General features: G+C 40.5%; 1 protein-coding gene across 7 annotated transcripts in view; it reads left to right on the top strand.

The window, feature by feature from the left end:
* The window catches only part of LOC117896132 (protein held out wings), a 37,714-nt gene that overhangs the window by 5,103 nt on the left and 6,685 nt on the right, over positions 1–25,926 (top strand). For all 7 annotated transcript variants that reach the window (XM_034804193.1, XM_034804196.1, XM_034804195.1 and 4 more), the window contains exons 3-4: positions 18,087–18,220; positions 25,200–25,316. In XM_034804193.1, the coding sequence (XP_034660084.1) occupies positions 18,087–18,220; positions 25,200–25,316 (251 nt within the window). The remainder of the gene's footprint in view (positions 1–18,086; positions 18,221–25,199; positions 25,317–25,926) is intronic.

Below are 25,926 nucleotides of genomic sequence, written 5' to 3'. Positions count from 1 at the left end.
TGCTAACCGATCCCCTTGCTACAGGAAAATAAAAATCAAATTACTCGTACGCCCGCATGCGGAATATATCTATAAACATGCACACAGATACAGCTACATCTTGCTGTATGTATATATAGATACAAACACACACACAGAGTACATATGTATATTCCTGTGTTTGTATCTTGGCATTTCTCAGATACACAAAAAAAAAAAAAAAGGAAATCGTTCTCTTCTCACCATGTCCGACATTTTTCATGAAAATTTTGAAATGTGTTTCATTTCATCTAAATTTAGATTATTGGAAAAACGAAATGGCTTTTTCGGCTGCCGTTCCTGCCTGCCTGTCGGCCTTTCCATCGTTGGAATTTTCTCTATGCTACCGTTTTAGGGCGTTGTTTTTCCTGTGATTCAAAGTGGCAGGGTCGGGCAAGGGCGGGGATTTGATCATTAAAATTGGTATTTAAAGTGCTTGCCAGCTTGTTGACACTAATGGTGGTCCATCGAGTCGAATGCAAACAAGCAGCGCGTTGCCAAAATGCAAACAAATTACTTGAACCTTTGGCCATGGGACAGCTGCCCATCCATTCGTCTCTCATTACAAAAGTTACATTTGATGATCGATCATCAGCGCTTCCGAAAGCATTAAACTTAACGATCGATTAGGTTTATCCGAGAGCTGTTAACGATTTCGATTGCCACTCTTTGCAATCTGCTCAGAGGCTTTTTATGGGCCATGTTCAAGGTTTATTCTCGCAACACACAAATAAATAGAAAAATTATCGAAAAAATCTATCAAATCGATTTACAATCGTTCACAGCCATGCATTATCGATAGCAAGAATATATTTATCGCTCCATTGAGCACTTGAAGCACTTTTAATGCAAAATGTTCATACGCAGGCAGTGCCACCACTAGCTTCCATCAGGTTCCATAAATTTTCGCTCCTCCTACTCCTCCGTACTGACGTGATCATAAATTTGTTGACAATTGTTATGCGGAACGCGTAGGCACGGACAGCTGCTGTTTATAGCGCAGAAGCAACAGCGCACCCGCACCCTCGAAAGTGTCCTCCTACCCGCACGAAACCCTCCCACCCGACCAAACAAAATCATTCAAATCCAAAAGCGATTCCACGTCTCATTGAGTTTTCAAATTCAATTAAAATCTTTTGTCTACGAGCAGCCAGCGATCGTACGTCGTTTGGTTTTGTTTTGATTTGTGTTATTTGTTTTATTGGCCGTTTGGATGGGTCGCTTGGTTGGCTGGGTTGGCTCTTTCTTTCTTTATATCTGTTCGTATAAATGCAATCAAGCATACGACCACCGCGGAAGTTGACCAAAGCTAAAACCAAAACCAAATGAAGCCATCGACACAAGACCAAAACTAATACGACTCTCAGACGACCAGCCAGTCAGTGGCAGTTGCAATGCCCATTGCATTTTGTTGCATGTAAAGGGCATTGATCGTTGATCGTTGATCAATCGATTGGGTTGGATCCCTCCATATGTTTTGTACGTTGATGAGGCGAAAGTTTGCTGCAGGCTTTTTGAATTGGCTTTCGTTTTGGTCGAATGAATTTGTCATGGAAAGTGGATCTTGATTGTGGGGAATTATTATCTAATCGTGGTGTGCATTGCATGATCATTACAAAGTTGAGAGAGATTTAGATGGGAAATCATGTGCAATCGATGGCAGTTTGTATCAGAAATTTGTGCAGAAATTCTCAGCGTTTTCTTACTCGAGAATGAATGGTCTGAAATGCCAATAACCAAAAGATAACCGAAAGACTCCAAAAGAAGGATGAAGAACAATATTTTACGCAGCTAAAACATTGAGAAAATATTGTTTTTTTCGTTTGCATTTTCGCTTAGCGCTTTAAATGATCTTTTGGGCTTTGTTTTAATCACTTGACAGCTCGATAAAGCAGAGGCTGGACCCTAGAATTCCGATTAATGAGACCCAGCCTGCCTGTTACCGCAGCCTTTTTTGGCAGCCTTCAATTAGCAATTATTTATTTTCCTTGTAAATGCTTTTGCAACATGAATTATTGCGTCATTTGGCGGCATGTCATTTGATAGCCAAGCGTGCCACAAATGTGTCCGTGTGTGTGTGTGGCAATAGCTGGAGGAGGAATATAATTTTTGACAAAAATAGCATTAGGAAAATGTGAAACAAAGAGGCGCGTAATTAAAATATATATTTTTTTGCATGAGTCTCATATTTCTGCCTCTGCCTCCTGCCTCTGCCTCACGCAACAGAAAAACTTTGAAACATTTTTGGAGTGCCTGCTCAGCCCCTAGACTGCCGTCGTCTCCCCTTCTGGCTGGGGCACGCGACTACCAGCAGCCGCCAGCCAGCCATGTGGCATTAGACAATTGCTTTAATATGCCACCAGGCGGCACAGGCATGGGCACAGGCATGGGCACAGGCACCGGCACAGGGGCACTCACACACAGTAGTCGACAAGCTGCACAAATTGAACAATTTGATAACGCGGAGCAGGCAGAGGAGAGGGCAAAAGACCCGACTGCCAACACACTTGAGAGACGCGCACACAAAGAGGCAACATTGTGGGATTGTGTGGCCTTTGAAGTTGCGGGGGCTTTCAGTGTGCCCGCCGCCATATGGTCGGACGGTATCTCTCCATCTCTGACTTCAACTCGAACTTAAAACTCTTTAGAAATACATATATGGTTGGTTGGGATGCTGCCTGCCTGCCACTTGAAAGTGAATCAATTTTATTGCAGCCTGAAGTATTGCATTCGCCATTCGATTGGATATCGGCAATCAATTTAATTTTTCAATTGTACTTAAGGACCCACAGAGACCTCAAGGCAGGGAGGGACATAGAGAGGGAAAGATCTCGACTCGGGGCGTGTGAAATGCGGGCCAAACCTCGCCCTTAAAAACACATTTTGGGTCCAAAATTCCAACAAACTTTGTTTGAACTTTGGAAAATGTTTGAAAATGGAAGAAAAAGTATTTCAAATATTTAGCACATTCCGAGAGGTATTTAATTAACAAAATGTACAAATTCCACCCAACGATTTCCTGTATTGGCTCATCTTAAAGTCACCTTTCGTTTGCTTCAAGGTTTATTTATTTAATATTTGAAGTAAATAAACTAAAGGTGTTGAAGTGAAAAAATTCAAATGAAGAGAATGGGAATTAATTACCTTTGGGGATTACCTTTTGGGGATTGGAGATGGTGCGCATTATTTGTGGAAATTTTATACATGAAAATTCCACCTTTATTGCTAAGCTACTCTGCGAAAGAGAGGGGTTTTACCTCATTTTCTTGAATTCTTTAAAATAATATGCATCGTACGTAGAAAAACAGAAACAAACCCAAAAAAATTAAAAAAGAGAAGCAAAAAATCAAACAAAAAGCACAACAAAAGACACATATACAGATTGCATCTTAATATCCTCGGTTTTATGTTGTTGCTTCTTTCTCTACTTCTTGCCATATATTCTCCAGTGTGTCATTGATACGAGACAATTAACAGCAGCGTAATGCGCGCAAAAAGCAGATGGCAAAAAGTGGGAAATAAATGTAAGGCAAGAGATGCAAAAGATACGAAATAGAAATGCCGTTGGAGCCCATGCAAATGGGTTTGTAGAACCCTAGGAACATGGGAAATGGAAGTTGGGAATACTCTGGAATTTGGCAGAGAACTTTGCTGCACAAATTATCCATAAGTGAAAGGCACAAACTAATATCTTCAGTGGATTAAACGCGCCTAACTTCCATCGGAGACGCAAAACTAAGTTGATCTTTTTTAGCAGTTCAATTCGCAGCTCAAGTGTCCTCAATCGTTGTATCTTTGGTATCTTCATTTTGTGACTTTTTCAACGCGCTTCGATGGTTGCAATTGTGCGGGGAAGGGTTTAGCAAGAGGCGACGACGCGTGTTTGCTTTTTGCAGCATGAATGAATGAATCTTGGCTGCCAGCATGTGTCACGTCTTCTTGCCTTAACCTGTCCGACTGTCTGCTGTCTGCCACTGTATCTTTGTATCTCTTCGAGTGTATACCAGACTATCTCAGACTCACTCTCTGTCTGTGTGTGTGTGTGTGTGTGATGGCTTTTGGCTTTAGATTTCTTTACGGGGGCGCCTTCACAACAGCCGTTTCAATTTTGCGCTATTTTTGGCAAACGCACTCGTCCATTCGCCTGCAGTTTGGTCTCTTTCAATCGTTTCGATTGAAAGTATTTCGTATTTCATAAAATTTAACAAATGCCACACCCCAATGGGCACCTAATTGTGGCATTTGCCATCATCTGTTCACATTTTGTGCCCCTCTCCCCAACCCTCTGTGAGGTTCTGCTGTGTGTGTGGGGGAGTGCTGCATTTTGCTTTTGTCTTTAGTTTTGATTGGCTTTTTGCGTTTGCGTTTTGCGTTTTGTGTTTTGTCTCTTTTGCCTGTTGCCTCTTGCCTTTGGCTTGAATTGTTTTTCATTTTTGGCAGTTTTTAGTGGCTGCCTTTGATATGCCATAAATGTTTTTTAATGTCGTGCTGCGTTGGCCACGTTTACACTGTATGCCGGTCGTATGCGTTTTTTGGGTTAAATGCCCATTTTATATGGACGCCCAGGCGCTGGCGCTGGCACTGTGTCGGATCTCTCGCTCTCTGCTCATGTCAATCATGTGGCAGGCAGGCAGGCAGGCCACTGTAGGCGAATGAATTAATTGTGTCTGTGTTGGAAACTCATATTTTGCTTTAAATGGTTATCCTGTACGATCGATCTAATGTGGCGCGGGTGCAATCAGAGATTTCCATTGAATTCAGCGTGGTTTCGATTTGCAATTAAATAAAACGTTTGCACTTGCAACGGGCATAAACAAATTCAATTGTTGAAACGGTTGGTGCAATCATTCAATCAATCAATCATTTGTATAGTGATTCCACTGGAATGTGTCATTCGATCGATTTACGCGCATGACTGGCACTTTGCTATTCCGCAGCAAGCAGTGCAAAGCAGTGCAAAATTACCCATTACAAATTGCATTTGATCTACTGGAATATTTTCGAATTTGTGTGTATTTATTTCACTCTTATTTAATGACAATTTCTTTGCCTCCAAGGCCTTTGCTTTTTTTTGAAATACAAAACTGCCCACACGACCTGCAGTTTAGCTCTGCCTTTCCCTCTCTCTTCGCCTCCGCATCTTTTGCGCTCTGGCAGTCCCTCCGCTTTGTGGCATCATCATCGAACGATGTCCAAGGACGACTTGTGGCTTATCAGCCATGGCAACAGCTCGAATGTCATTGGCATATGCCACAACATCACACCGCAGATACGGGGTGTGGGGTGCACTTGCATTTTCTGGCCCACAGTTAAAGTTTATACGTAGGATTTTCCGGTTTTCCACGCACTAGAAGAGGCGAAACCCACACACCACACACCAACATATAAATTGTCATACAAAGCGACACTTGAGGCGGAGACAGGCCATAACAAAAGTGTAAAGAAAAGAAGACAACAAAAAATAAAATCAAAAATAAATAAATTAACAGCAAAAGAAAAGGAAAACGAAAAACGAAGAAGAGATTGACGAGTGCCCCGCAGCGGCATGACTAAAAATAAACAAAAAACGTGGGCGCGAAAGAAACAACAACAACAAAGAGAGAAAAAAAAAGCCAAAAGGAAGAAGAAAGAAATGAAAAAGGTGTTAAGAACAAGTTGCACACTCAACAAAGCCCCAAATCCAACAGGCTAAAACTACCCACAGATGCCAAACAGATACCACAGACAGATCACAAATACAAAGTTTACTCGTACGGGCGTACGACTGTGTACATTTATTATTATAATAAATCCCATTCAAGGCAAAGACTGGGTACCGGGTGGGTGCAAAGCAAAAACAAGAAAAAAAGGGAAAAGAAAAAGGCTGGCGGCAGCTTTGGGCTTTTGTTTCAAAACGAGTTGTTTTCGGCCACACTTCAATGTTGGTCAAGTCAAGCGCATATTACGCTATATATAAAAATAATTACGACGCGGTTGTGTTGGTGTAAGCTAATGCTCGTTCCTACACGTAAATCATTTTCGGTTGATAGACAGACAAACTGAGAGAGAGCGAGAGAGAGAGTGAGAGTGGGAGAGCGCTTAAAGCGCAATTGATTATGCGACAAAAAGTGAGAGGCAGGCAAGACCATGACCCATTCAAAGATACACATACTCATACATACTAAATATGGCAAATAAATATTTACTTAATGTAATAGAAATGTTTTGAGCTTTCGAAATTTTGGTTTAAATATGTGAGGAATACTTTTAGCTGAAGTTTTCTTGCATTGCAGTGGGGAAGGAATATCACGTGAAAGCTTTACTCTCCCACACACACCCTCCCCTTTTGTTAGAATGCGATGTTCTACTTGCTGCCCGATGCGCTCTCTAACGGGATATGCATTCCCCTCCTTTCCAGCTTACGCGATCTCTCTCTCCCGCTGCATTCCTTCTAGCTCTCTGCTTCTAGTTGACATTTGCTCTCTCTCTCTCTCTCTCTTGCAGTCAGTGCTTTTATATGTTCTCTCTTGCAGTTAGCGTCCTTCCATTCCTTTCATTTGCGCTCACCATGCCATCACTCTCTTTAACCCCATAGTGCCTGTGAGGTATTTTGATCGCTCAATATCTCACTCCCAACAAATATGGACCAAATCGAGTTATTTTATGTGTTATTTTTTTGTTGGGCTAATTATGGTGCTGTGGGGGCTGTGCTTGAAAACAAATATTATAAACATGACATAAGCAGCGATAGCCATATATCCACAGCCATTGCCGGTCCGGTCCGTCCGGCTGATCCAAAAACGGCACCAAACTGCAACTTTCACCGGAATGCCATAAGGCAACAAATGATTTTCCAATAGCCAAACATTATTATGGGGCAAGCAGGCAGCTGACTGACGGCAAACGGCCATCGCACGGGCCTGTATTTTGTACTTTGAAATAAAAACAGAATGTTTAACATTTGATGGAATGCAGCGTTTTTCCCATTTTTCTGTTCTAGCGTTATTTATTGTTTATGTTTACACAATTTCGATGATGATTAGCGATTGGAAATTGCTCGAATATCATTTTTGTATAACGAAAAAATTAATTGCCAGAAACGAAATGCAGCGAAGGGAGCAAATTTAACAGGATGTAACGAAATATTCAATATATTTCTATGGAGAAATATATGTACAATTGTATGTATACATCTGCCCAAAAAGGTCATGAACCCTGCGGGTGTCTTTTCCCTCTCCCTGTTCTGTGGCATCATCTTGGTCTTTGTTTATGTTCCCCCCCACGGGTAGCCGCGACTCCGGAAAAGTCATTCGGCTACTCCAGAAATAAACAAGCCAGAAGCAGCAGCAGTTTGGCAGTGTGTGGCATGGGGCAAGACTGAAATCTTATATTCTAAATATTCTTAAAAATAGAAGTCCCACAAACAACGTTGAAATGTGGCAAGAAAACGTTGAAATTTGTCTGTTGATTGAGGTGCTTGGGTGCTTGGGAAAAATGGTTACGGATTCGATTTACTTTTATACTTAAGCTCTTAGAAGGTATATTTTTGGATGAAAAGGATTAAGGAAGTCTCTCCTTGATTTCCTAATATTTTAATCATGAATTTGTACAGTTTTTACTGTTCCTTAGCTGACTTTTTAGAATTTTGTAGACGAAGTAAGACTCCCACTAGCTTCTGCCACTTCCAAGAAATTCCTGAAAAAAATATCCCTATTTGTATGTCAAATTAAACTCTAGACATGATGGCATCTTCATAATATATTTACCCAATAAATTCTCCGCCAGGCTGTTTCACAAATCAGTGGAAATTCTGTTGGTAGGAGGATCATAAATTGTTTTCATATATGCAAACCGCCATTTCAATGTATTATGATTATTATCTTATCTAATCTGAAATTTATTCTCCCTCTTTTTTGTTTATTTGCAGGTGAGTTTTCCCTTATCACGGCGTCAAATGCGATAAAGCGAGTTACTGCCCACACACGGTAGCAGCAGACGGCAACAAAATGCCGACGGCTGTGACTGCTGTGGAGAGGGAGAGGCTAACCTGATTGGCTGAGTACACAAATCGTCTATTAGCTATACTATAAATTGTTAACTTTTAATTGGTTTAAGCAGCCATTGCAGTCGTCAGAGCAGGGCAGAGGCAGCGCTGAGGGAGGGCCATCATCATCATCCACATTGATGTTATTTTGTTGCTTTGAGCTGGGTTTTATGAGTCCCCCCCTCTGGGGTTTCGGGGGGTATGGGGTGAGTCGCCCATAAAAATCAGCTTCAGTTAATTGCTTTATAAAAATGGGCGCGTGTGTCTACCCGACTACCGTTTTGCTGAGTTTTTTATCATTTTATTTGTAGGAAATGACTAAATTGTCATTCATCTCTCTCGCCAGTGGCCCCCAGTCGCCGCCGCTCGGCTATGAAATTTATGCACTCAAAGGTTTGGCATTTTTCCATTCAAAAGAGAAGCTCAACTGAACCCCTTGCCGAAGGGAGCGGAGCAGCAAAGCAGCAAGCCAGCAGTGGGAAGCCACCCGAATGTTTCATTACTCTTAATTAATTAATTTTCTTTGTGTGTATTTTTTGGATTTTTTTATTTTTGGCTTCAGCTTGGAGTTGGGTGCGGCTTCCTGCTTTGGTTTTAGATATTCTTTGAATGGGAGTACACTTTTAATTGATACAGCGACAAAGGCTACGAGCTGGACTCTAACGGATCAGGATAAATCGATTAGAAAATATTTAAGCCAACATTTAGGGGCAATTATTTATCCTTAACTACAAATAATTGCATGTACTAAAATAAGGAGCATTCTATACTCATTATAGTTGAATGCGGTTTAGCTAGCATTTTTCCTTTAATCATTTATTTTCGAAGCAATTTGCGCTTTGATTGCGCATTTATTCGATACGTTTTTGGGTTCGTTTCTCCCTAGGCCTCTGGGTTATATACTCGTTTTGTGGGGGCATTTTGCTGAAAATTGTGCTCATGGGAACTGATTGATTAGCGGTTAGTGGCTTCTCGTAGGCTACGACTCTCGCTGCCTTCGGAGTGACAAGCCGACCATCGACCATCGATCGATCGATCGAGCCACTGCAGAAACAGTAACTGCCAGACGACATTTGCAATGTTTTTTGGCAACGACAAGTTGCCGTTGCAATTGGGTATTTTTGTTTCTCTCCTCTTTTTGGTTAGCAATTTTCCAAACGTGTTTGTTTTTGTTTGTTTGTTTTCGAGTTGCAGCAGCCACATAACTGTTTGCCTTCGGCTCTCACGAAAATAGTGTGGGGATGGTGTGGATGGATTGGGGGTCGGGGGGAGTACACCCCACATTTAATGAGTGCCTTGCCGGACAGCTGTGAAAATGTTTATTTGTCCCATGACTCAGTGGTGATGGAAACGTTTGGCATTGTGAATCAGTTAACAATTTCATTGGAAATTAGAAATGTGTTTCAAAGGAGAAGATTTCAATCTAAATAAGTGTATACATAATGTACACATAACTTCAGAGATGTAAAGCCAGCTGGCTCCTACTTTTTTGCTGTCCAGTCGCAATTGTCTTATCTCTTCATCTTGATTTCATCTACACGCGCATTGCTTTGCTCTCACGCCAAGCCATTCTCTCGCGAATTCTTCACTCCATTGCTCTCTCTGCAACAACAACCACAGCAAAAAGCGAGCGCAGGTAGCCGCTGCACTTTGTAGTTGTCGGCAAACGGGATTGACTTCTGCCGTTTCATTTCACGTGCATTGCTCCTGCTCTCACGCATTACATGCTCTTCCAATTCCTGTGTTCCAATGCGCTCTCTTGATCATTCCTGACAAAGAACACAACCACAATGAGCTTTAGCCTCGCGCGCGCCCTCTCTCTCGCTCTCAGCACATACTTAAGCATGAGGAACAAGCGCAAGCTTACGGTACTTCTACTTTGCTACGCAGTTCCTGTTTACTACTTTTTAAACTCACAGTAACGACTATACGCATACCCTATAGAAATACTAACCTACTCCAATTACCAAAAATCAATCAAGCTATAAACAAAACATTTCAAGGGTAATCTCAACACCTTTTGTCTTGTTAATTTGATTGATTGTTTTGACACATATTTAATTTCGTTGATAAGTGGCTGCTGCTGCTGTTCGTGATTGACTGACTGACTGACTGACATACTCTCATACGCCACGGGCACACCCACTTCTACTGTTTCCGCCCTTGATGCTCTTAAGCGATTTGCGGAGCCCTACTTAATGCAAAGCTCTGCTGCTGCTGCCTGCCTGCGTCCCACAAGTATTTTCTTTCATTTGTTGTTTTGTTTTGCTTTGTTTTCCAAGTGCATGTGAAAATGTGCTTTAATCTGGGGGCTTCCCCGATCAAGACCAACCCACAGCGGAAAACATACATAATTTGTGTCTGTCTTGTCTGTTCGTCTCTCTGTCTTTCTGTGTGTGTGCATAATGCTGCTTGTTTGAGTTTAAGTGCTGCTGCGTGTGCGCTGGCAAACAACTTTCCACATTTCCATTGTCTGTGGAAAACTGAAAGTTCAAATTTAACATTTCACTTCCTTTCGGATTCAGCAACACCTCATCTTTCGCTCTAAGGGGAAATGCTAAAGCCACTCCCACTCACCCTAGTCTCCCTCGAAAGCATTCTGGCGTGTCGACAAGAGTCAAAGCTCGTCAAAATGTGGCACACAGAGCGACTTCCAGCAGAAGTGTGTCGTTGTCTTCACTCTCGTCTGTGACATGTGAAAAGTCTGCTTGTTGGCCAATTCTGCATTGTTTTTTATTTATTTCACAGTTTTTCCTTTTCTTTGACACATTTTCTGATGTGCCTCGCAATGGTTGGAGTCTTAGAAACCTGCGTGGCATTTACAATTTGAAAGAATTTTCTTAGTTTATTTTATGCGCGTCCAAGGTATCAGCTAGTCGCATTACTTGTCTGTGTATTTCTGCGTTTCCTTTAGTCACATGTACTTTGTACACTTCTCCTTTGAAATATGCCAAATCTTTGGCTCCTCTTTGCGATGTGTGTGCGGATGTGGGTGCCGGCATTAGCTTTTAATGCCCTTAGACGTATGATGACAATGATGAGCCATATTAATGGCCAATAGAAGGAGAGAATTTACGCTGTTGGCCAGCCAGCCACCAGCTTAAATTGAGGTACCCTCGCACATTGAGTGTCCATTAAAATTCCGCCTCCTCCCATTTCTTTTTAATACAATATTTCTTTGTTGCCACGTAATTAAACGGCAACAGCCACTCATTGCGATGGCTAATAAAAAGATTATGTGTGTCTGTGTGTGAGAATATATTTCGGGGGCATTACGAAGTCGAAAATTAGTCACGAATTTGTTGGGGGGGGATTTGCTTGATACATTTTTGCACGTTTGACCAAGTAAATGCTGTGAGATCTTAATCGCAACGATTTATTTGTTGCCAAATGCCTGGCGAACTGGTTCCCGAGTGTGGCTGTGGCCCAGAACATGATTTGGTAACAGCAATTTAATCTTGTTTTAATTTTTATTGAATTACATTTAATATATTAACACAGGCTATTGATACGCCTGTTAAATCCCAAAATATCCCACAATGTACTGTAAATTATTCACACATTTAATTAAATCAAAAATTGTTCGCGCCTTTAAATCTTCCATCCATTGATTTTCATGTTTGCTCGAGGGTAATATGATTTTGAACAGATGTTGGCTGAGCAGATAAAATCTTTCCATCGATGATGTGCAAGGGCTACCAAAAGCAATTCTTTCTCTCTTACTTCTGACCAATAAGAGTTAAACAATAATCTAAAAATAATAATAGACAACACAGTTACATCATCCACGGTTGTCCGCCTCTAAAATAAATAAAAACCTATCAAAATGCAAACACAATATTTGGTTAAACAAATTATGGCCAATTTATTGCCTTAACCGAATATATTTATAGCCACATTTAAGTCAGAATTTGACATTCGGTACAGCCCCAAAAATAGAGCATGTCTCTGCTCTGGGGAAGTGTTTATTCTATCGACGGCTTGTGCCAGAATCCAAAGAAAAAGTAATGAAAAAAATCAACATCCAAACAGGGAAATTTTGGGGTTTATTTAACTAACAATTTGTACAATTATTCCGTGTTATTGTTGGCCTAATGTGCGTTTTATCATTTCTCAGGGCGTATTTGTTCAAGTGTTTATCCGCATGTCTGGGATGCCGAACCAGGTGAAGATTTATTATATTCCGACACGTATCCGTGATTTCTGGTTGGGTTCTAGCTTTTCGCCACTCTTTTGTTGCAAAATCATTTGCAATATTTCACTGCACATTAAACAAACACATCGAAATTAAGAGTCTGAGAATTAAAACAAAGAAAATTGTTTAAAATATTCGCAGCTGAAATTGTGCGAAAAATGTAATCAATAATTGTACGAATTTATTGGCAAAAACTGCGCAAAATTTCCTTAAAATTTCAAAGCCACCAAGTTTATGTAAAGCCAAGGGCAAATGATTAATATTTTGCATGGAAACTGTTGTCCAAATGTTTATCTTTCAGCTTTTAAGGCTAACATAAATGCAAGCTTAATTCTGGCAAAGTTTCACTCGGAAGTTTTTTAGGGTAGCTCATGGAAGTGTAAAAATAACTGGAAAGTACCTGCCACACATTATTTGGAAATATTAAAACGGAAGTTAAGAATTCTCTAGCATTGAAAAACATTTTACGATACTCAAAAGTTCTTTAAAGTCGGCAGTTTTCTATGGTCTTTTCTACAGAGATTTAACATGAAATGAGCATCTCTTCCCACTTTTTAATGGCATTTCCGTTACCGTCTCCGTTCTGTCTCTCGTTCTCTACTTCTAACCCAGTTACAAGGACAAGGCATTTTCCCTCTCCCTCTCTATCTATCGTTAACCCACTGCTGATCTTTTTTATTGGAACTTTGCTCTTTTTACTGCTCCCTTTCCCCTATTTTTCGCTTTTAGTCTCTGTTTTTTTTTTACGCAAACTTTAATTGTGTTTCCTTTTGTTTTGTTTGAGTTTATTTCTCTGCGGATATTGTTAGCCAGAAATTACATTTTCACTCCCCATCGGTTACAACTTTCAGCAAACTTTTGTCTTCCGTGACTCTCCCAAAAAATGAGCGTAAAAAACAGACAAAAATGTTGCCTGCATGTGCAATTTTAATTATAAAATCATGTTGACAACAACAAAGAAACCCCGCTAATATTTATATTATTTTGTTTGTTCAGAAATAACCATTTTGCTTGAATAGAATAGAAATCTTGGAAATAACAGCCACGAATCGAGCGTGTGAACCGACATGCCACTGACAGTTTTATGATTGTAGCAAATTTATTTATAAAAATGCATAAAAAACTGTCATTTGTGTCGCTCGCCAGCTTTGGAAATATTCATTAATTAAAATACATACTGAAAAATAATAATAAAAAAAAAAAAACAAAAAAAACCAAAGAAAACGCGAATTCTCAGCTAAATTAACAAATATTTATTTTTCCAGTGTTGCGAAACACCCAAATAGCTGCAGGTGCTTTTAGAATTTCATGAAACAAATCAAAAATAAATGAATTTATTGCCTTAGCTCTGCTCGACTTATAGCTACGACACGCACTGTTCCAACCACAACCACAATCATAAGACATGAAAGATATGCACAAAATATGCAAAAGCTTCACGAAAAAATAAAAATACAAGCGAATAATGAAATTACTTGAACGCACAATAAACATTCCTTTTTTTGTGGCGTTTCGGTTTTGGTTTCGATTTTTGGTTGTACAAATACACTGCCAAATTGCAAATAATATTTCCAAGGCCAATGGAGTTCAAAACCAAAAATAAAACACGCAAAAAATTACTAAAATACCGGGTACCCGATGGGGGCTTAAGTGCAGCAATCAATGAGAACCTTAAACGTTTCTTTGCCATTTCTGTGGACAATTTTGTTAAGGCAAGAGTCGCATGGTCAGGTCGAAACCCACACAGAGAGACACGAGACAGACTCAGACCAGACCGACAGAACTCATTTGACATTGTTGGCTTTGGGTTGACAGACACCCACGCTCGAATATCGTGTGGTACTCGCTTGTATGAATGGTTTTGCATTCATAAATTAGCTGGCAGATACTTAGATATGTGTCGCACTTAGCCACAGTCCCCACCACGCCCGCACTTGTCGCCTGTTAGCCATGAAAATCGTGAGCCAATGCAAATTGTTCTCCCAGCTACAAAAAAAAAAAAAACAATCAATCAGCGCCTCCCCCCTGATGAGATGCGATCTCTCGTGTTAAGCTGCTGAGCTAAGCTCAGTTTTAATTTGGTTTAAGGTGTCGCTCTGCTCTGCGCGCTGTCTCTTGCATATCTTATGAGCTGTCTGTGACATTCAATTTGGGGATACGATTCGATGCGGGGCTACACTCGTATTTGGTGGGAGCGCAAGGCTGTCGGGGCTATGGCTGTGAATGGTGGAAGTGCTTGAAAGATTTCCTTAATTTAGCTGCTGATTAAAAGTTGCATTGATTATTTTTTACTCTTGCTCATGCTGTTTACACAACGGAATTTCATGTGCAGTCGCACTCGGTAAAACCCCGCTTATCGCTTTGCGCAAATATGAGCGAGTCTCTCTCTCAGCACGTACTTCCATCCCACTCGCACTCAGCAGCACCAAGGACTGCGCTCTTATCTGCTCGCTCATGTGGTCCTCTCTGAGCGGGGGCCTCTCAATGCACCCGCTCTCACTCTGCAAGCAAAACAAAGCGGTGAATGTCCAGCAAGGTAACGGAAGTAAGGGAAGCAAAGTAACAGAAGCACAGAAGAGAGGGACACCGAGAATATTTATTTGCTTCCACTGAAAATCGTAAGATCAAAAGAGAATTAAAATAAAGTTCTTAATAGTTGAAGAAATAATAATAATGAAAATACTAATAGGGGCAACAGCAGCCATTCGATAACTAATTAAATATCAACTGCACCAAAAATAGTAGCTAAATGTTTGCACATTTATCCTAAATATTTTAAGGCCATTCAATTTGCTGCGAAATTCAATCAAAATCCATTTATGACAGCACCGAAAAAGTACCCTCTTCCATCTTTCAATCTGTTCAATTAAATTCCGCAGAATTCAATCCCAAAATCAAGCCCAAGAGGCACTTCAAAAAAGTGTTCACCCCACGCATCAAAATATATGTTTAATGTGTAATCATTTCTGCCACCCTACAGCCACCCACTTTGTATATATTTTATGCCCTACTTGCCTGCGGGGCAGCAAGACCCCGAAGAACCCTTGCCAAAAAAATAAAAGTCGTGGTGCATAAAATTTGACAACTTATGGACGCTCGAGTGGCTCTTCGTACGGATTCGTACCATCTCTCAAGTGCAGGAAAAAAGCAGAAAAAAGCAACAGAAAATTCAAGAAAAAGTGCAGAAGCTAAATTTTATATTTAAATGTTGCAAAATGTGGCGGCGAAGAGAGAGAGAGAGAGAGAGGGAAAGGGTAGGGCGCACCCAGAAGAGATTTCATTCTGTGAAATCCAAATCAAAAATGATGTCATATACAAATTAAACCGATTCCATTCATCCTTTAGCCTTGAGTTTAAGCCAATTTTTTGTTGCCACTAATAACACTCCATTCGGAAAGGTAACCCACTTGGTGGAGCCACATTGTGGGCGCTGAGGTTTCTACAAAATGATAATAATAATAATAATAATACTTGAGCACACCACACGCAAAGTTTTGTGCCCAATTTGGTGGCAGCTCCTCCGCTGCTGCTGCCATATATAGAGCTTGAGCGTTGGCCAAGAGCCACACAGATAGATACAGATATAGAGTCATAAAAGTTGTCTCTATCTATGCAAATTATGACTCAAACTTGCATTAGGCGCGGACTGAATGAATATGAAAGATGAAGGAGATCCGAGAGTTGCCTTAAAAGCACAAACGACTCGACATGTTAATGAATAAAATGATCGTTCATTGATAATTGTTACTGCTCTCGTTCGGTTCGCCCACACTCGGCCAGCTCTCTCATTTCAGAGTTCTGAGTTCTGTCTGCCCTTAAATGGACATTCTGTGTGTGGGGGGACAGCAACAACAGGTTGTTCTCTGAGTAAGGGATTTAATTATAGATCTGAGAGATGCGAGAGAGAGAGAGACCCAAGTTATTAATTAAGCCGCCTGCACAATATGCCGTCTGATTATAGTAATTTATCTAAATGCCGCCTATCAAATAAGCCATTGCCAGAAGTGACTAATTCGATTCGATACGCTGCGACTTCGTCATCGGTTCGGTTCGGCCAAATGCAAATGATTTCACACCAATTTAACCTCCACTCCGGCGGCGGCGACTCTCTTAGAGTCTTATTCATCTAATCTGGCTGCACAATCTGCTGCACAACGCTTCGGTCACGTTGCACATTGACATATGCTCGATTAGAACTGACAGCTGTCTTGATTGAATGATCTCAAAGCTCTGATCTGAACTGATCCGATCTATTCTGATCTTGATGGAATGCTCTTCCATGCTGCGTGTCTCCAGTAATTACACACGGCTTGACGGAAAAACTCTACTCTCAAATGAAAAGCCCATTCAGTTTTCCTCGCTCGAGGCGAAAATCTCTACCATCAATAGATATTTTTCTAAAATTTTTGTGTTGCTTCTGCTGGCGACTGCCCCACAATTATTCTTCATCTTTTTCTATAAATTTCTTGATGGGTTCTTTGACCCCGAAACCCACGCTGAACTCTGGAATGGAAAAACATCTTTTTATTTTTCATCTCTTTGCTTTACCGCGAAAAAAAAAAAAAGTAATTTTAAATTTTTTGTGCAATTTCTTTTTCTGCGTCTTTGCAGGCGAAAGCTTTTTGGCTTTTCTTTGTTTTGCCGCAGCACAGATTTCAGTTTGCAGATTTCAGATTTTTGTTCTTAATTTTATTTATGTGACACACAAAAGACAAAAAAAGATGCCGCAAGCTAGATACATTGTTGGGTGTATATAAAAAGTTAATTAATTTAAGTGTTAAAAGAGAAGAAACTCAAGGCAAAGATGGAAAAACGGTTCAAGGAAGGCCAAGACGGGCAAAGACCGGCAAAGGATTTAAGACTCTAAAAATTGCTATAAAATAAATTCCACAAAGCATTAAGCTGCCCATCAAACAGTATTTTCTTGTCAAAGTTTAGTCACTCGTTTTTCATTTAGTTGGACAAGTCAGTGGGGCGTTTAATTGATGTCACTTGTGGGCGCAAATCTTGAGTCACTTCTATGACATGTGCCTGCCCCCCCATGAAGCAGCACACACAAGCCCCAACAATTACCAAGTATTTAGTGACAAATTGTGAAGGCACATGCCAAAGACAAACAATGGCAATGCAATTGGGTTTGGGATTATGCACAAAAGCAGAATAACAGCAGCCACAAAATGTTGATCATATCAATTCGAGAGGGGCTGTCAACTGGCACAGTTGGGGGCAACTCACACAGCACCCCACCCCGAACAGAAGTGTGAAATGTTGGGGCTGACCTCAGAGCCCACCTAGGGGTTGGGAGCTAGGGAAAATGCATGGCATAATTTGTATAAATATAAACCAAGTGATTTCATTGGCTAAGTATCAGCCCAACAACCTAATAAATAACAAAAGTAGCACTCAACTGCATGGCTGAACATATTATTCACACGCCATTTTATTGATGCCCATTTAGTACATGAATTAAACGTAATTTAATACGACCACTTAGCCAAATGACAAATGGAACTCAGTTGTGGTTGAGGCTAGCAATTAAAATTTGTTTGTGCGCTTTTCAGCAGAGAATTTATTTATTTTTATGCATTTTCTCGGACATGGAAAAAGTGGCATTTGTTGCGCAATTAAGTAGATTTTATATATAATTTGGTTACAGTTAGATTAAGGCTCTAAGCGCATCGATCTATCCTCCATTTGAGCCGCAGTTTCACTTTTTTTGAGCCAGAAATATTTTTCATATAAATTGAAATACTTTTCGGAAACTCGAAAAACCCATCGATGATCCACCACAAAGCCTGTATTTATATTCCTCTATATTTAATCTCAAATTCCTTTTATTTGTTATTACAGAAATTGCACGCGTGCGCGCCTCACTCTTCCAGATCAATGGGGTCAAGAAGGAGCCACTGACACTGCCCGAGCCCGAGGGCGCTGTCGTGACGATGAACGAGAAGGTTTATGTGCCAGTTCGTGAACATCCAGATGTAAGTTTAAGCACAAAAATTAACGTTGAATGATAAATAATGATGATCTAATTTATGGATCGACAACGATACATTTCGATGGCTCCGGGTTTCCGCTAATTAGAAAAGTGACAACGACACAGTCTCGGAGCTGTTCACTGAGCAACTGGTACACCGGAAATGGCTTTAAGGTGTGCCAGTACCTACCTACGACACACTGTACTGTCTTCTTGTGTGCCACTGATAGAGTCAGTCGTGTGTTAAAGTGTCTTTGAGACAAGAGGCAACACGCCCCATGCCAGATGCCAGATGCCAGTTGCCAAATGCAAAGCTGTACCCCTTGCCAACCCATCCCTACATAGCCACTATATGGATTAGATGCGCGGAATCATTGAAGCGTTTTAGGAAGTCGTTTGACGGCAGCGCTCACTCCGGTTTCATTTCATTTCATTTCATTTACTTGTAGGCGTCATGTCAAAGCCAAAGCCAAAGCCAAAGCCAAGCCCAGCCTCAGGGCCCTGCCACATTAGAATTTGATTTAATTTTATGCAATTTAAAATGTTGCGCACTCCGAACCGAACCGAACCGAACCGTTTCAATCCCCGCTCTGTCTTTTGTTTCTCGTTTAATTTGGAAATTGTTTGGGCGTAGTTTTTTCTTGTTTTTTGTCTTGTTTTTGCTCCCTCCTCTATTTATTTATGGCCTGACAGCAGCAGACGAGGAAATTTATTTTATTGCATGACACACTTTGCCTTTGGATGTATTTTATGCTGATGTATTTTTGCCCTCACCTCCCCTCCTCACTCCTCACTCTCCACTCTCTGCTGGCGTTCCAGATATCTGCGAGTAGGATGCATAAATTTAAATAGCATTAATTAGACTCGAAAGCATTTCAGATCGAGTGCTGCTTGTCCAAACAGCTGTTATAATAATTTTCTTGGGCAAATGAGTGGCTGGCTGGCGCCAAAGCAATGGTTCAGGGTGAAACTGTGACCCAGGCGGCACAGGGGAGGGGGCTAGGAGAGGTTCAGGCTGGAACTAGATGAAGTTAGATCTATTTTGTATCAGTTGATATGTGGCAGATCTTCAACTGGAATTTTTCTGAATTTTTTAGAAATATTTCTCTTAAAAAATCAAGCAGTAAAAGCCAAAAGGAAGATATATCAATGAAAACTCTCTGCAGATAATGAGATCTACATTCAAAATCTATGCAGAATTTATCCCTGAATCATAGTAAAACATTTCCCAAGAGTTTAAGCAGATCATAAACTGCAGAACAAAGCGAAAAAATCATAGACGAAGGCGCCTAAAGTAAATCAAAACATAAAAAAACATGAAAATGTTATTTTATCAAAACGCTCCCAGCCCATTTCTCATGTTATGTAGGTTCTGCCAGACCAATTCCAAAGGAATATGAAAGAGTTAAGTTCATAAATTAAGCAAGAACATGAATAATTTCATAATGAAACACAAACTTGAGCCCGCAGCGACAACTTTTGATGTTGTTTTTCTGACATTTTCCAAATGAAAACTGGCACAGAATCTATAGCTCCAATCGGCGCATCTTTAGACCCGCTTTCAGGTGTTCAAATCAGTCTATTTTTAATAACCAAATGGTTGGAAATTTCCTAAAGGTGTTCAATGTTCGAGTGCCTTTCGGCGTGGGCGTCTTCGGGGCACATTTCTCTACGCGTCATAAATCATTTCATTTAATTGCAATCATTTTGAGCAAAATTTGTGCAATATTCCACATTTGCCACGTCTCTCGGTTGCTGTTTGTTAAATATATGTTTAAGCAAGATAAATTGCGCTTCAAATAACATGGAAAATGCAACAGACACAACCCAGAGGATGCCGCCACGTCATTGGACATAAATTTCAAGGCATTTCGGCATAATGGCAGTTAATAATTTATACCAAAAACACACAATGTAAATAGAGATTTGTCAGAGGAGTCATAGAAGTGACAGGCCCCAAACAATACGAGAGTATTTCGTGTGCCATGTAAATGGACAACAATTTGTCAACGGGTTAACCGAATGCAGAGAGGCGAGGCAGTGGCTGGTGTGGATTGCTTGCAGCTTGTTTTGCGACCAAAAACATAAATGCAACTTAATTAAAGCAGCCAAGAGACGGCAGGCAGCAGACAGCAGACAGTCCAACCAACAGCCAAGAGTCAGTCCAGTCCAAGAGCCCGTCCAGCGGCGCATTAAAACAGTTTACAATTAATTACAGGCCACGCTATTAACGCTCCAAAGTCGTCTGTCTCCACTGTCTCATCTGTCTGTCTGCTGTCTCTTTCCATTGTATTCTATTCATCTCTCTTTCTAGTGTGTATGTTGTGCTTGTACGACTGTCAACGCTCATTGCTCATACGCCCCGTGGCGACATGCGACAGTTGACCCACTGAGCAAAACAGCAGCAGCAACCCGTTGCCCAGTGCGTGTATCTGTATCTGTATCTATGAGCGAATAGAAAATTATGTTTGACATTCTTTATGGCCAAATCATTTTTGTGTTTTGTATTCTGTTAAATGAAATCATTTTGATGCTTGATGCTTGAAGCAGTCATTACATGGCAGAGAGTCATAGAAAAGTATTCGTATTTATGTATGAAAAGGAATGAATGCTAATTAGTGGATGATTTAATGGAGCTAGACTCCGATCAGTTGTGATCATAATCCCACAAAGTAGCTAAAGATTTTCTACTGCAGTAATTTCTAAGCAGAGAGAAAGATCTTTTATATTAAATATTAATAACACTTCTCGGATCTTTATTGGCACAAAATTCAATTAAAAAGGAGTCCCTTGACACATTCTTTCCACTGCTAAAATTATCAAAAAAGTCTTTCAGCTATTCCCTTAAAAAAAAGACTACCTTGACCTACCTTTTCCTCTCCAAAATTTACATTTTCCCTCCGCTGCCTCAGCTTTGCCCTCACATTCTCTAGTTCCTCCCACTGCGCACTTGATTATTGTAATTATTCAATCAACTGTGGCTTAATCAATCAATTATGATCTGCTACATTAAATGTAATGTAATGTTGTTTGGGTCACACCCACAAAACATAAAAAGCCAACTGCAACTCACATTTAAGCCACGTCTGAGATGCTGGCCTTAAGGTCGATTCTGCCAGAGATTTATAGCGCTCAAAACGCTTAAATGCTGCCGCCTTAAATACCGCCCGTGTACATGGTACATGGCATAATTGTATTATATTCCAACAGCAACCCATCCAGCGCAAAAAAACACTTTACTTTTTGTTTGTTTGTGTTTTTGTTTGTCTGTCTAATTGTCTAAGGCCGTTAACACAAAGGCCAATTAATCTACAAACTGCAGCAAATTAGTCATAAACATGGAAATGCTAATTACATGCAATTTTTATGTACATTTTCGGTTGTTCCACTGGCTAATTTAATGGGGGTAAAAAACGCAAAAATGCCAACGCATTAGCCAGCCGACAAGCCCCGCAGCCCCCTGTGGCAAACATTATTCTCAAAGTATAATTTTCAGTCATTCAAATTTTGCTGCCTGTTGCTGCTGCTGCTGCCTGTCATGTCAATTTTTGATTTATTTTTCCGTGTAATAGACGAGCTTTTTTGTTGTTGTTAGCTTAATTATGTATGTGCGCTAAAGTGTCGCTCTATAGAGAGTATTTACATACATGTTTAAGATGCATATAAAATAAGCGAATACGAGTCTAATCTATTTGATCTATGCCGACCCTCTGCCTGTCATCGTTGCAAGTGCACTTTTATACATTTTTCGCTGGAGAGGTGTTTTTATAGGGAACTAACTGAAAGATTTAGATATTTTTGGGTGGGATCTATATCTGTATTTGTAGACCTTTATATTGGTTGCTGGAGAAGAAGTAAATCAACAATGGGAAGCCATTTTTTGCAAGCAAAATGGACTGGATCCATGGCCTCTCAGTTGGAAGGAACCTTTCGCAATAGAATAAGCAAATTAAAAATAGATAATGCATTTCTCGTTTCTCGTCTATTTTTCTTGGATTTATTCAGCTTTTCAACCCTTTACTAGTACACGTTCTTCCCGTAGTCGAACTGTCAGCCCCTTGCTCTCAAATATCATAAGCTGCAAATATTTTATGCCACTCTTTGTAAATCGATTAGGATCTGGCCAAACTTTTCATGTGCCTGTGGGAAAAACCACAACCTTTTTGTGATAAAAATACAACAAATTCGGCTATTAATGATTGAAGTTGTGGGCGGCTGGGCAAAGGTTTACCCAAATGAAAACGTGTCATTGCCATTTGCTTTGTGCTCGCAAAAATTGATGTTGGCTTTTCATTTGATATTGCATAGAACATTGAGAGCTGAGGACAATCGGCTTCGGTTTCGTTGTCATGGTCGCACCCACACCGCACAAGTCTGTTGGCTAGGCCACTACACACACACACACACACACACACACACACACAACACACAAACACACAAACACATTTCCTTATCTCTTGGGGGCCCTTTTGTGTGCGTGCAAGTCTCCTCTCCTCCCTGGCTACTCTCCCTCGTTCTCTTATCAATTTCTTGTACCTTTGCTTTATTGAAAATTATTGTAGAAATTGTATATGAAATCTAAATATTTTCCAAGTACACAGACACACATATTTATGTACTTTTCCACTTGTGTGCGCCTGCCTTATCTGCTCTGAGAATCTGTCAAATAATTTAATACATAAATGTACAATGTACAGGCATTTATTTATTTATTTGTTCACTTGAATTGAATCACATCGGAATGTGTCTTTGCTTTGCTTCCACTCCACTCCACTTTTCACTTTCCATTCTCCTCCACTCGCCCGCTCTTCACTCTCCTCTCTCCCGCTCTCCACTCTCCCGCTCTCCACTCTCCCACTTGACTCCCGTTTCTGCCTGCCTGCTGTCTGCCTGCCTGCTGTCTGCTTCAAGTGCCTCCCTGGAAAATGCCAATAAACGTACAAACACAAATAATAAAACATCCAAAACTGTTTGCTTTAGCGTTGCTGTTGCCATTTGCCTGTTGCTGCTGCTGTTGCTGTTTTTGGTTTTTGGAATTCCTAGCGGCACGCGTGTGTGGGGACACTTGAGGGAGCTGCTCCTGCTGCTGCTTGTCTGGCACTCGTAATTATTGTATATGTAGTTCATAAAGCGACAACAAAGTAAATGATATTATGAGTGTGGAGAAGGGGTAAGGAAGAGGATTAGAGCAGACTAAAATACACATAGGAAATGTGAAATATTTAGCGATAGAAATTTGTTTATTTTACATCAATTTCAATCATGAAGGGATCTGTAATAATTATTTTGGAACTAAGTTACACAACTTGAAAAATAAGGAATATTTTCTGAAGTTATTAAATTTTTTTTTAGATTTTTTTAACATATTTTTTACTCATTTTTCGTGTGTCTCTTCCAAGCTATAAAATATTTAAAAAACTCTTCTGCTTCTGCACAACCAACTCCCGCCACCTCAAGTGCATTCATTTCTGCTTTAACCTTTAATCATTTATCATTTATATAGCCCCACTCTTATAATTGTTTACCCTGGCTCAATATTTGTGGAACGCTTTGTGGTAGCTTCAAGTGTGCGGCTGAAGGGACATAAAAAGAGCTGCAGCGGTTTGGGTGAATTTTTAATTTCCGTTTGTGCGATCATTTGTTTATCATTTTGGGTATTTTTAATTAAGCTTAAAGCTAGGCAACGGCCTGAACCCGTAGATACAAAAAGAAGCAAACTTTCTCGCCATATTTGTGCAACATTTAAGGAGGAGGATAGATTGTTGTTGCCACTTTGGCTGAGTTTTTTGCTGCAAAATTTAATTAAAATTGCCAAAGCCATTAGGCATTAACTGCATTCTTCGGATCATGGCGGCAATTTTCAATTGATTTGATCTCTCTGCTGCCGCAGTGGCAGTGGCAGTGGCAGTTGCAGATGCCAGGCTATAAGATACAGATATGTGCACATTGAGACTGACAAACAGCTGCTGCTGACTGTTGCCGGCTGACTGCTGACTGTTGCTGCTGATTGTTGCCTGAGGCTGACTGCCCGATGATCGCATCGCACACGGTTGAGAGGGGGAGCATTCAATATCTCACATCCCCCATCACATCATCGCTTTTGGAATAGATTTTCCACTGTATCTCTGTGTCCGTTGTGGGTGGGTTGTGTGCTGCCTTTGGGGCTCCACCAAAACAGAACTAGTTTTTTCAACAATTTGCAATAACTCACATGAAAATCGCCTTTCGATGTGGCTAATAAATCGAAATTTATCAGCACATCACACCAGGCCCCGAGCTACAAAATATATCTACGATAATGTGTGTGTGTGTGTATGATAATTGGGCGCCAAGCGCTGCCCCTTGTTGGCCCGGCTTAGAGCCTCGACTGAGCCGTGTCCATCATTTGCTGCTCGGTTCTGGGCAAGCGACAGGCGCGTCAATTCTTTTGAATGTCGCCGCCTGTCGATTGAATGACTAACTGACAGACTGACTGAATGACTGCACTTTGGTTTATAAGCATGCAAGAGCTGCACTGAGCGAAAAAACAGCAAAGATTTCAGCGCCAAAATGTTTAATGAATTTTATTGAATTTTCTAGATTTTATTATTGAAATGTTCTGCACTTTTTCTTTGCGTGTTTTTTTTCTGACTGATTGGTTTATCGTGCCAAATTCAGGCGTGTCGCCTCCGGTCATATTACCTTAGCCATTTACCATTTTGCAGTAGATATTGTCATGGGTGCATGCCACCCATTGTTGTAGCGGGTGTGTGACGCTTCCAAGTCAACCTTCAAACCGCAAAAACAGAAATGGAAACTGAATGATTTCGAGTTTTATGCACTCCAAAGATCTGTCTCTGTGTGAGTCATGATCTCCAATCCGGTCTTCTAATGCGTTTTAAATTTGCCAAAAAAAAATATAAAAACTTTGAACTTAATTAGTTTCCGCTAATGATTTCCTCTCATATTAATTCATTTATTTTTGCTTCCATTTCCCATTTCAGTTCAACTTTGTCGGTCGCATTCTGGGACCACGCGGCATGACAGCCAAACAATTGGAGCAGGAGACTGGCTGCAAGATCATGGTCCGAGGCAAGGGCTCCATGCGCGACAAGAAGAAGGTGAGTAAATATAGTTTCAAGAGTGAAATTCATTCATTCTTTGGCGAATTCCATTCACACATTGGCGTCGCGCTTCAATTTCAATTTGGAATTATCATAAATATCTCGCACATACACGGGTATTACATTACTCTTGACAGTCGGTTTCCGTGCCAAATGAGAATTGTGCTCGTACTTAATTAAAGGCAAAAAGAGAAGCAGCGGGATGCCTCTCTATGTATTTATTGTATATTTATGAATAGCTGCTGTGTGTCTGTCCATCTATTTATATATCTACACATTTACATCCAGCTCTTGGAGACTATAGAACCAAATGTTGCACTTTAATAATATTTTTCCACACAAGAGGAAGTTTCTTGGCTGACTTTTCGTTGTATGAATTCCATGCCAACTGAGAGTTGACAGCCTCTACAAAGAGTAGCACATGCTGCAGTTGTCTAGAGGATAAATATAGTAAAGAAATTAATAAAGAATTCTTGCATAGAGATTATAACAAAAGGATATCAGCAAATATCTAAAAATAGGTATGGAAAAGTCCATGCTTTTATCTCATTTATGTTCGGGCGTGCGTTAGAACGTCATGCGGCAGCGCCCATCGGTTGGTATGCAT

This window comes from Drosophila subobscura, chromosome O (assembly GCF_008121235.1).
Source record: "Drosophila subobscura isolate 14011-0131.10 chromosome O, UCBerk_Dsub_1.0, whole genome shotgun sequence".
In the NCBI taxonomy this organism is placed as follows: Eukaryota; Metazoa; Arthropoda; class Insecta; order Diptera; family Drosophilidae; genus Drosophila; species Drosophila subobscura.
Note: the sequence above shows the minus strand (reverse complement) of the source record. Positions and strands in the feature narration are given on the sequence as shown.